Source organism: Schistocerca serialis, chromosome 3 (assembly GCF_023864345.2).
Source record: "Schistocerca serialis cubense isolate TAMUIC-IGC-003099 chromosome 3, iqSchSeri2.2, whole genome shotgun sequence".
NCBI classification, from domain to species: Eukaryota; Metazoa; Arthropoda; class Insecta; order Orthoptera; family Acrididae; genus Schistocerca; species Schistocerca serialis.
The window spans coordinates 17,008,804-17,021,419 of record NC_064640.1 but is presented as its reverse complement, the minus strand read 5'-3'; the positions used below and the strand labels follow the sequence as shown (position 1 = coordinate 17,021,419).

Here is a 12,616-nt window from a genome sequence, read left to right as displayed (position 1 = left end):
GTACTTACCACCCATGACTCCGTACGTGAGCATGAGGACGTTGACGTTGGGCGAGAAGATGCTGAGCACGAAGGCGGCGCAGCCGATGATGCTGCCCGCGATGCAGACGGCGCGGCACCCGTACTTGTTGGTCAGCGCGCTCACCACCGGCCCTGCGCAACACAAAGCGGCCACATTCACCACACGAACAGTTCCAACACGCAAGCGGCAGCGCGATTCGAGTCCAGGTCCCCCGAATTTTGCAGACAACGGATATGTACATACTTATGAACTCGTATAATTGCCAAATGAGCTTTGCGTAAATCTCAATTTTTCGATTAACTGCTTTTTCTTTTACACATTTTGTCAACTAAAATATATTCGTCGTTTCGGCCCCATCCAGGCTTAACCTTTACCCACCCCCGGGAGCTATAATTCGCCCAAAATGACAATTTTTCCGTGTTCACTGTAATCCTTCTTACCATTTATGACAGGCCCGGCCTGCCAATCGGCTTTCCTCGTTACTTCTCGGAAGTACCCGAACAGCGCGACATTTCATTTAGCAGTGCGGTGCGGCATTGTTCGGTCTGCAAAATTTTCGCCGAATCGCGGTGTCAACGCTGTTTACCTTTCGATATTTTTTCGTGGTACGAAGAACGTTCACAGGCCCAGTTGTTGTTTGCACAGAAGAGGCAGTCTAGCAATCTACAGTCACAATTCTTTAAAATGATTGGGAATGGCAGAAGAGAGGGATGAGAATTCTCAGTTCGCATAAGCGACGAGTACCGCATATTTGACATGAAACGACATTACAATACCACGCGGAAAGAATTTAAAGATCTAGTTGATGATCAAAGAGTAAAAAATTACAAAATTTCTGATGTCGCATACATTATTCCATTGCTACTTGCAACAGTTTTCAATGGAACTGAACTAAGAATATGGAGACTTCGTATATTACTGCAAAGTATGTTCGTTAAATTACGGGGGGCGGCTGAAATGATTTTTCGATTTAAAACTCGCTATTGTTGAATTTTTGAAGGAAAAAGATATGCAGGAACGAAAATTGGAACATCCGGAACGGATTGCTGACCTCGCATTTTTGGTGGACTGGACTGCACACTGTCCACATTAAGATACTGCAAGGTAACTTCTTTCTTATTTGATGGGGATGCACTTAAAAAGAAAATCCCGTTGTAGAACGGGCACATTCTGACAAAGGCAGTCCAGTTCCCTAATCTCACTGGCTTTAAAAAGAAAACGCGAGGTTTGAAGAATCGATTCAGGCCTCGAAAGAAATAAAAGGATAATTTTATAAAGGTTTTATGCACACAATCAATCTTACATCTGTTTTTGAGACCGTCTGTTTATTCAGTTAAAAGCGCCCCTCTGCGCTGCAGATGTAATTGACTCACCTGCAAGGTAATTCCAGTTTTAAAGAATCATCTTTTTACTTTAAAACTGCACAGGAGGTCTATGTTGCTTTCATCAGGTAGAGTTTTCATGTCTCCACAATGAGGTTGCAATAGTGCTACAATATTTCGATTGACATATTTGTGTGAAAGGCCTTTTTTCGGTTATGAAACTAAGTAAGTCACGATTGCGTGGCAACTTGAGTGTGAAACTCTGTGAAATTGTCTGCATCTGCCCACACGCCGAGAGTCTGTACGGCACGTTTTTGTAGACAGCAGCTTCGTTAGCGAAGAAACCAATAGTGTTGTTGATCCAATCTAATAAATCGTTTATATATACTTACAAGATTACAATTACGCTTCCTTAGGATATACTCGATGCAACTTCTGTTTGTGTTGAACATTCACCGTCCAGTATAGCTTATTGGGTTCTGTTAATCAAAAGTCCATCGTGTTAATCACATGTTTGCAAAGATAGTGTGTAATCAATACGTGATTTCCATTTATCGGGCAACTGTATATTCTACCAGCCCAAGAAAAATTGAAAAAGCCAGTTTGAGCTCAAAGACGCCGGTTTCATACAGGTGTAGGGCTAGAACTGCATGCTCTGTCTCCAAGAACACCGCCGGTGACCCCCATATGGGAAGTATATTTCTAGTTACCTCTAGTTCAGATGATCTGCCTCATTCAGTCTCACAGCTTGTTCTCGGATGTGTTCAGTTACTCAGTGACCATACTGGCACCGGAACATGAAAGAAGGCCGAAATATAGAGAATTCGGTCTTCCGAAATTGTTTCAATGCGGGAGGTCGTAAGACGGTTTCTCCTTTCAATAACCACACGAGCGCCGAAATTGAAGATGTTCAGATAACTGCCAGTGAAATAGATAATAAACTACGCTTCCTCAATGGGAGAGTGACATCGGTACCTCATAAGGTATCTGTATGATTATAGGCAGATTCTACAAAGGTACTCGCCGCCCTTTTATTCGAAATTTGTCATAGGTCGCTGTACCAAAGAAGGGTACCAAGTAACTCGGAAAAGGCGCGCGCCACTTCCATCTGAAAGGAGGATAGTTGAAGAGATGCATGTAATTATATCTACAGTAATTATATCTACAGTAATCTACAGTAATCAAACAGATATTTTGTGAAACTCCTCTCACTCTGTTCGTCCACGAGATCTAGAGCGCCGTAACCAGATTGGTGCTGTGGCCTCCGACTTCCGGAAGACATTTAGTGCAGTTCATACTGTTACTTAGGGAACAAAACACAAGCTTGTCTAATCTCAGAATTCCACATATCGTTTTTTAACGGGATGAAATCAACTGATGTCAAAGTAAATACGGCAGCACGCCAAGAGAGTTATATAAGGGCGTTACTGTACGTGGCATCTGTAAATGATCTATTGGATAATGTCGGAAGAGGCGTGAAGCTGCTCATGAACTATTTTGTTTGCAACGCTACAAGACTACAGCAAAATGCAGGAAGATCCACAAAGGTGCTAGGACGGGCTATTGACCTTCAATATATAAGGGACAGTCAAATGAAAACCGAACACTCGAGACAACGGGACCATCGAATGGTTCCATTCGAAAGTAATCACCACAAGCGTTACGACATTTCTCCCACTGGGAGACAAAACGATCAATTCCTGTTTCGTAGAACGCGATCATCCTCTGACGGATCCACAACTGCACGCACTCTTGCACTACCTTGTACGTCTGAAACCGACGTCCACGCATGTATTTCTTCAGGTCACCAAAAATGTGAAGATCACACGGTGAAAGATCCGAGCTATGCGAAGGGGCGGCCGTTATCGTGCAACCGCATGTTTCTTTGCTCGTCGAGTTCCTCGAGTGTGGAACCACAATCAATGTGCATCGCTGTAGAGACACTTTTCAGAAACTGCGATTCGTAATAAAGTCGAAACGCCCAGGAATGCTATCGGACGGAATCATTTTGTTCCACAATAACGCGCTACAAGCGCTAGTTTCACTTTATATACTTGATTTCAGCAATCTTTGTTGCCTGTTTCTTTCAATTAGTCCCCATCTGATTGGTCATTAGTGTATTCTTGATTTTATACAGTACGAATTGGATAGGGACTGTATTTGTGGTGTGCGGACGCAATGAGAATCTGCTGCCGTCTGGAAACATTTATAAGCAGCGTTGGCCACCCTGTTGTCCTAAGCTACTGCAATTATGGGACACAACTGGCGAAAGTTGCGACACCTCTGATGCCACTGGAATACCCCCGCTACCCCTTCGGTACTTTGTCTTCCGATGAGCATTGTCCTCATTCGAGGATAAGTGGCGTACTACGGTGCGTTCTCCTGTTTGAGCGGAAAGCGAAAGCAGGAACTGGCCGCACGGCTGCAACGCTTACGCCATAGCAACAGGTAAGATGTGCTGCACAGTGATGGAAACATATCTCAGCCGGAACGGGATTCCTCGATACCAGAGGCCGATTTTCGTGCCATGTTAGAACAATCACAGCAGGACATGTTTTTGTCATTGGAAGCTGCAACGTTAATCGGGTAATAAGAGTCCCTTAAGAAAATAGGAGGCAGCTTGGGAAAGAATGCCACTATACAGTCGGTACGGCTGTAGGTTTCTTCTTTCGGTCTTCAGACTACTTTGAAGCAGTCTTTTTACCTACCCTGCCTTGGAATCCTTCTATTTTCAATATTTTTTCCCGAAAGACATTACTATTCTTATGTCTTCTGTTTTTATATTGTTTCTTTCTAAATCTTTTTTTACTTCGTTGACCCAACTTGTTGTGGACTTCTTACCCCACAAATATTTCAAAATCGTATTAGTTAATCCACTGTCTTGCTTTCGAAATAAATGTCCAAAAAACACGGGTCTTCTTTTTCTCATTAATTTTGAAATATTTTCTATATTTTGCTATATTTCAGCATTACTTCGTAATTTCCAACCTTCTGTTGAGTTTTGTGGTCCTAATATTTTCTTTATAATTCGCCTTTCTAGTACTTCCAATTTATCTAAATTATGGTTTAATGTCAGGAATTCGCTTGCATATATGCACTCTGGCTTCATTTCTGTGTTGTAATGCCTTATTTTTTCATTTTTGCATAAGTACATTTTACTGTAGAGATATTTGGTGATACCATATGCTCTCCCCATTTTATGCAACCTTTTCCCTATTGCAGATTTTTCCAAAGCGTTTTCTTGGATTATCTCCCTTAGGTATTTGAAATTTTTACCCTCTCTATTTGGTCAGTATCTGTTTTCAGGAATTTTGGAGCGTCCTTAACGTTTGTTAAAAATTTTGGTTTTTCTGCAGAAATTCTTAAGCCAATCTGCTGGCTATTTCTTCCAGGAGAATGATTTATGTTACAGCAGATACCACATTTTCGGAAGGTACAGCGAATTTACTCCAAATTCTCGAATTATTTTATCTATAGTTCCGCTGTCAATAGAATCAAAAGCCTTTTAGAAATCTACAAACATTAGCTACAATGTCCTTTGAATTAAGTAATTTGTGGCGAATTACTTACTTGAGATTAAATATTTGTTCTGAGCGTGACTTTCCCTTCCTAAAACCATCTTGATATTCACCTAAATAACTGTTTAGTGTTGTTCCTATCCTGCTTAATAAAATCTTAGAAAACACTTAATATACTACTGATATCAAAGAGATTCCTATCTAGTTGTTTATATCCTGTTCATTACCTTTTTTGTGAAGTGGATGTATCAAGGCAACTTTCAATTCCTCTGGGATTTCTTCTGTTTTCGAAATTTGTTCAAAGAGTAAATTTAGCTCATTTATAATATTTGGCAAGGACCACTTCAAAAGTTCAACTGTAATAGAATATTTTCTACTAGCTTCGTTGTTTCTGAGGGCTTCAACTACTTCTTCACTTTCTTATATAGTTGGACACAAATCTTCTTCAAAATTTTCATTATTATTTGAGAATTCCAATTCATGACTTGGTTCAGGACAGTTCAGAAGGTGATGAAGATATCTTGCCTGTTATTTCATAATTTTCAATATTGCTTAACCCACTTCTGCCATTTTCATTTTTGAAACACAGAGTTGGAGTTTTTAATTATTTTTTTTAAGTTCACAAGAACCCATTCTTAGGATCAGTGATGAATTGTCTACCAAAATCGAAGATAAATCAGTCATATTATTCATAGAGAATGTTCGTCCCTGCACATCGGAAATATTGAGGTCCTAGAATTAGAAACTTTTAGTAAAGTCAATAATTCCCACAGGCGAAATACCCTCAGACTTCAAGAAGTATGTAATAATTCCAATTTCAAAGTAAGCAGCGGCTGACAGGTTTGAATATTCCGAACTACCAGTTTAATAAGTCATGGTAGCAAAACGCTAGCAATAATTGTTTACAGAAGAATGGGAAAATTGGTCGAAGCCGACCTCGTGGAAGATCAGTTTGGATTCCGGATTATAGGAACATGCGAGGCAATTCTAACGCTGTGACTTCTCGTAGAAGATGATTTAAGGAAAGGCAAACTTATATTTATAGCATTTGTAGATTTAGAGAAAGCTTTTGATAATGCTGACTAGAATACAGTCTTTGAAATTCTCAAGTTAGCGGGGGTAAAATGCAGAGAGCGAAAGGCTATTTACAACTCGTACAGAACCAGACGGCAGTTACTAGAATCGAAGTGCAGGAAGGGAAGCAACGGTTGAGAAAGATGTGAGACAGGAGTGCAGTCTATCCCCGATGCTATTCAATCTGTACGTTGAGCATGTAGTAAAGGAAACCAAAGAAAAAATTGGAGAAGTTATTAAAGATCAGAGAGAAGAAATAAAAACTTTGAAGTCAGCCGATGATATTGTAATTCTGTCAGAAACAGAACTTGGAGAAGTAGCTGAATGGAATGGACAGTGTCTTGAAAGGAGGATATCAGATGAACATTAGCAAAATAAAATAAGGGTTATGGAGTGCAGCTGGATTAAATCAGGCGATACTGAGTGAATTAGATTAGGAAACCAGACACTAAGAGTAGTAGATGAGTTTTGCTATTTTGGCAGTGAAATAACAGATGATGACCGGGGTAGGGAGGATATCAAATGTAGAATAACAATGGAAAGAAAAGGGTTTCTGAAGAAGAAAAATTTGTTAACTTCGAATACCGATCTACGTGTTAGGAAATCTTTTCTGAAGGTATTAGTCTGGTGTGTAGCCTTGTATGGAAGTGAAGTGTGGACAGAAATAAGTTCAGAGAAGAAGAGAGGTTTTTGGAATGTGGTACTATAGAAAAATGCAGATCATGCGATGGGTAGATCATGTGACTAACGGGGTGGTAATGAATAAAACTGTGGAAAAAAGAAAATTGTGGCACAACTTAACTAACAGAAGGGATCGGTTGATAGGACGCATTCTGAAACATCAAGAGATCAACAATTTAATTTTCAGGGAAGTGTGGGGAGTAAAAATTGTAGAGGAAGGCCAAGAGATGAATATCGTAACCAGGTTCAAAAGGATGTAGGTTGCAGTAGTTATTCAGAGATGAAGATTGAATAGTGTTGAGTAATATGGGGAGCTGCGTCAAACCAGTCTTCGGACTGAAGACCACGACAACAACAGCATTAGAAACGGTTGAAACAGGTAGTGAATAGCAGCAAAACACTAAATTTAGACTGGGCCGTATACAGCGCAAGGATAGGTTAGACGCCATTTCTGCAACGTATTTATTGCAGTAAAGAATCTGATAATATCTAGTGAGGCTGTATGAGATCCAAGCTTTCCGAGGCGACGCTTTCGAATAAAATATTCTCGTACTTCTTGTGGGGTCAGTTCTGCGTAAAATCTCAAGCTTTCGACGGTTACCACGATCGCCTTCGTCAGGAGCAATTGGCTGTCGCTGGCTGCTGCTATGGTAGCCCTATATAGCCTGTGACGGCTTCTGATTGATGGGAGTACGTCATCATTACGCCATGATGCCATAGATGGTGTCAATGTTTGCGCTGGTGGCGCCACCGCGCACAGTTAAGGACAGTCTCGGCCTCAGGGTCCCTGTTATTAATGAAAGCAATAAATTGCACTTTCCAGTCAAATTAATGTGACCACCGGTCAAAAATCTGAATAACCACCTTCTGCAGAGCGGATAGCTGCGAGACGTGTAGGGAGAGAGTCAGTGAGGTGGCCTACTGCCGTGGCCAAATGCGCTATGTTTTTCAGCTGAGGATCCACAGCGCGAACAACTCGATCGAGGTGATCCCACAGATTCTCGATTGGATTTGAATCTGAAAAGTTCGGTGGCCAGGTAAGTACGGTAAAGTCAACATGGTGTTCTTCGAACCACGAACGTACACTGCGGACTGTGTGACACGTTGCATTGTCCTGCTGGTAGATGCCATTGTGCTGAGGAAAAGGAAAATGTTTTTAGAGGTGGACATAGTCTGTATGGGTAGATGCCTACTTGTCTTGATCCATTGTGCCTTTCAGAAAGACGAGAATGCCCGGCGGCCAGGACCCTTCCTATGATTCTTGCAGGGTGATTGCTGCCAGACGTTCCGCGCCGTACACGCTAACGACCATCTGTCCGACGGATCATAGCACGTGATTCATCAGAAAAGGCCACCCGTTGCTACTCAGTGGACGTCCAGTTGCGATATCGGCGTGTAAATTCCAGCCTTCGTCGCCGATGAACAGCAGTCATCATGGGTGCAGCAGGCTCATATGCAGCAACGTTCGCTGAACAGACGTAGAGAGGACACTGTTGGTAGCCCCTTTGTTTATCCGAGCAGTCAGTTGATCAGAAGTTGCACGTCTGTTCACCCTCACACATCTCCGCTGCCGTCGTTCACCCATGTCACGTATGGCCCGTGATGCCCCAAAGTTACCTCGGCGTCGGTTTCGTATAGTGCCATTTTGCCACGTACGATATACTTAAACCGAGCTGCCCTCGAACAGTTTGCAAACTTAGCCGTTTCGGAAATGCTTCCACCGTTGGCCCGAAAGCCAAAGCCTTTAGATCAGATAACTCCACTGCATTGTTTCTTCGCCCCCCCCCCCCCCCCCCGACCCCGACGCACTCTATATATCCTTCACTGCTAGTGCTGCCACCCGACGACAGTGAATGTTATTGCATGTTTTAGTCGAATGTAGGTTGTGGTCACATTAATGTGGGTGGGCGATGTACGTCGGTCAGTCCATCCGTTCCGTTTCCGACCACTGTACAGAACGTGAACGAGAAATTAGCAGTTGCTGAGCACTGCCTCATAAAGAGCAAAAAAACACTGTTTTATAAAACATAATATTTTTCCCAGGCTTCTACATAATGAGGTACTATCAATAAAGAGGCTGCAGAAATTAGAATATGCAAGAATAGTTTCAATGCTTATAATCACAATGGTGGGTTGAAGCGCGCTATGCTACTGACGCCTAGAAGAAACAGAGAAATTGGCCTCGTTTCTTCGTTCCTATAGGAGCGTTGGGGGCACCAGATCAGAGGTTTACACCATCTGTTGCAACATGACGTAATGACGACGTACGACAGCCAATCAGAAACCGTCCATCAGCTATATAAGGCCACGAAAGAAACCATCCGCACATTTCCCCGAAGAGGTGGGAGTGAAAACACCAAAGCCCACACGACAGTTATTTGCCCCTGAAGAAGACAATGGTAGTAATCATCGAAAGCTTGAGTTTATACACAGAACTGACCCGACAAGACGTCCGAGAATATTTTATGCGTGTTGTGAGGTTATTACAGATTCTGAATATGAAACAGGCAGGGTAAAGGTAAGTTTAAAAGGTAGGTTAAACAAGGTAATTGCATGCTTTTATAGACCACCTCTGTCAGGATCTGTAGTGGCAGAGCGCTTCAGAGGCAATTTGGAGATTAACACATGCAAGTTTCCTGATCGTGGTACTGTAATAGGCAGAGACTTCATCTTATCGTTTCTAGTATGGGAGAATCACGCAGTTAAAACTGGTATCAGAGAAAGGGATTCGTGTGAGATTGTTCTGGATGTTTTGTCTCAAAATTACTTCGACCCTATAGTTAACGAATCAACACGTGAGGGCAGTGTCTAGACCTCCTGGTAAGTAACGATCCCAAACTTTTCGAATAAGCTAGCGTTGAGGCGGTGTGAGGTAACGGGCGAATTGTGGCGCCCTGAAAATGCACTGGACGCTCGTCAGAGCCGGCGCCCGGCAGCAAACACGTGGCGGCAAACGTCAGCCGGACGAGAGGGGGGGTGGGTAGCCCCAGCACGCGGCCCATCGGCCGCATGGCTGGGAATTCCGCTGTGACGAGGGGTGCTTTGTGTCGATGAAGATGTCTGTGCCGGGGAGTGACAAAGATGGCGGACTTTGTGAAACCTTAAAGGCAGACATTTCACAGTTCGTATAGAAATTAATAGTAGCTAGATGAATCATGATACCTCAAAAAGAAAAATGGATATCACCATTATTTTCACGACGATTTTGATGGTGTAATCAGATTTTCAATCGCTTTATTAGTTTAAAGTTTAGTATCTGACGGTAAATTATACAAGTAACACCCAGCAACGAATTTCCAAAATATAAACCCTTCATCCGATTTTGTCAATCGCTGTGTCTTTAGAAAGCTATTAGTTTAAACCTAAATTGGTATGAATTACAGGCATATAACTTAGATAGTACATGAGTTATTGGAGGTCAAAGTCGCTGATTACTCTCGATCGCGTCAGGCCGTAATTACTCCACAGTTACACAAAAAACGGTAGCAGCATGCTTATAAATATATTGATTCATCTATGTCTTTCTTAATATCAGATACATGCTATTGATGAAGAAACTGGTCAATTATTTACTGTGTTTTAAAAAGCACAGAGACATTAGGCTCCTGGCCTACCCTTTGCTTCTTTTCTTTTGATATATGTTTATTTAATTGTTTATGTATTTAATAATGTGTGTTAGAGCATGTTTATGGTCCAGCCGTAGGAATATTTATTTAATTTCAAATAGTTAAATGTAAATCCAGTATTTCGTATGTGCTTAAATATGTGTGTGGGTGCGTGGGTTTGCAGACATGACGCGAGCACTCTAGCCAATCACAGCGCTCGTGAACGGGGAGTACGAGACACGACACGGAAAGTGCTGAGCGGGACGAACGGGGAGTCGCGGGAGGAGACTTGGAGAGTGTGGAGATAGAAATACTTCGGAATGCCGACTTGTGCACTTGTGAGATTTCCGTGGCTTCTGCAGTGAAGACGTAGTGTGCGTTTAGAAGTGAATATCTCGCGAGCTGTGTTGTTGTACATAACTAATTACGTGCTGTAGGAATCTATTGTTTCCCTGTTATTCAACTTATATTTTATTTAATTGGTGGACCATCGACACCAATGCAGAAATATACCGCATTCTCAAAAGTTCTTCTACTATCGTACTCATCATTTAAAGTCGTTAAGATAGTACCTGCAGATTTTATTTAATTGCAATCTTTCATTTATACATTTATATATTAATTCGCAATTGCCGAGTGATAGGAACCTTCGACCATTCGACTCATGAGTGTATTCATATTGTATACTGTAGACTCAGCAGTATTTGGCTTGTAATGCGGCAACTACGTATCCCAACCCCTAGACAACGAAACCAGTCAAAACCTTTAATATTGCGACTCTGAGTCGGAGGGTGCGTAGTTATTTTGAAAGCCCGCATAGGGAATCGGTGATCGCAAGGCTGCGATAGTATCAATGACGACGGGTATTACAGGGAGTGTCAAAAAAAGATAGGAAAATAATTTTGGTTAGGAACAGCGACAGGAGACAAACTGCTGGGTACTTAAGTTACTATCATAAAATACTCAGCTCTGAGGACGAAGACGTGGAGCGCAAATGCGTAAAACACAAATGCATTGTACAATAAGCTTTGAACAATTATATACTGAGAAGTGTTTCGAGAGACGTAAAAGACCTACCATTGTTTAATAACTGTGTTAGAAAATTGCTACTAAAGGAAAGAGAGCATCTCTGATTTTGGCGAAGTCAGAGTCTGGTAGACAAACGGAAGCTGAATGAAGCCAAAATGAGGATGAGGAGAACGGTGCGAGAAGTATCATAAATAACAACAAAGCGTCATCATTTTTTTTAAATTTTACCAAACTAACTGGCTAAAAATCCTAAGAAATTCTTGTCTAATGTAAAGTCAGTAAGGAGGTCGAAATCATCTGTTCAGTTGCTCAGTGACCATACAGGCAGCGAAGCAGATGACAGAAAGAAGGCCTTAATACTAAATTCGGCCTTCCGACATTGTTTCACTGCGGAAGAATGTAATACGGTTCCTTCCTTCAGACATCGCACGAATGCCGAAATTGCAGATATTAAGAGAAGCGGTCGCAGAATAGAGAAACTTAAACAGCTTAGGAGTGAACGAAAATCTCTTCTACAAAAGTCAATATGGATTCCGAAAACAGAGATATTGACAAATCTGGCTGGTTCTGTTGGTCCATGTGATACACAGCGCCGTAGACAAAGGGGCTCAGGTTGACACCGTGTTCCTCGATTTTCGCAAGGCATTCTATACTATTCCGCCCTATAGATTAGTGAACAAAATACGTGCTTGCAGATCAGACTCAGCACGTCGTTCCGTTAAGGACAAAATCGACAAATGTAAAGGTAATTGTGAGAGTACGCCAGGAAAGTGTTATAGGACCGTTACTATTTATAGTTTATACTAATGACGTAGTGGGTAACGTGGAAGGCTCCGAGAAACTTCTTGTGGACTGAGCTGTTGTCAGCTTGCGATCGCTAGAAGACTGTAGCGAAAGATAGGAAAACCTCCAGATGATCGATGACTGGCACAGGGACTGGCAGCTGACCCTGAACGTAAATAAATAAAACGTACTGCGCATTAATAGATCCAATACTGTTCGATTACACTTTTGGTGACAAGTATTTGAAAATAGTAACTACTGCAAATACCTAGAAGTAACAATCCAGGGTGACCGTAAGTGGAATGACCCCATACGACAGACTGTAGGAAAAGCAGATGTCAGATAGAGATTCATTAGGAAAATTTCAAGGAAATGTCATTCATCCATGAAACAGGTTGCTCACAAAACACTCGTTTGACCGATTCTTGAGTATTGTTCTTCAGTCTGGAACCATTACAGATTAGCATTAATAGAAGAGATAGAGAATATTCAAAGAAGAACGTTTCGTTTCGTCGCAGGGTCGTTTAGTAAACTCGAGGGTGTTACGGAGATGCTCAGACATCAACAGGAGATACAATGTGCA

The 12,616-nt window shown here is 41.9% G+C and overlaps 1 protein-coding gene across 2 annotated transcripts in view; it reads right to left on the bottom strand.

The window, feature by feature from the left end:
- LOC126469675 (monocarboxylate transporter 3) overlaps positions 1-12,616 on the bottom strand; it is a 442,163-nt gene that overhangs the window by 118,427 nt on the left and 311,120 nt on the right. For both annotated transcript variants that reach the window (XM_050096825.1, XM_050096826.1), the window contains exon 3: positions 9-152. In XM_050096825.1, coding sequence (XP_049952782.1) covers positions 9-152 — 144 coding nt within the window. The remainder of the gene's footprint in view (positions 1-8; positions 153-12,616) is intronic.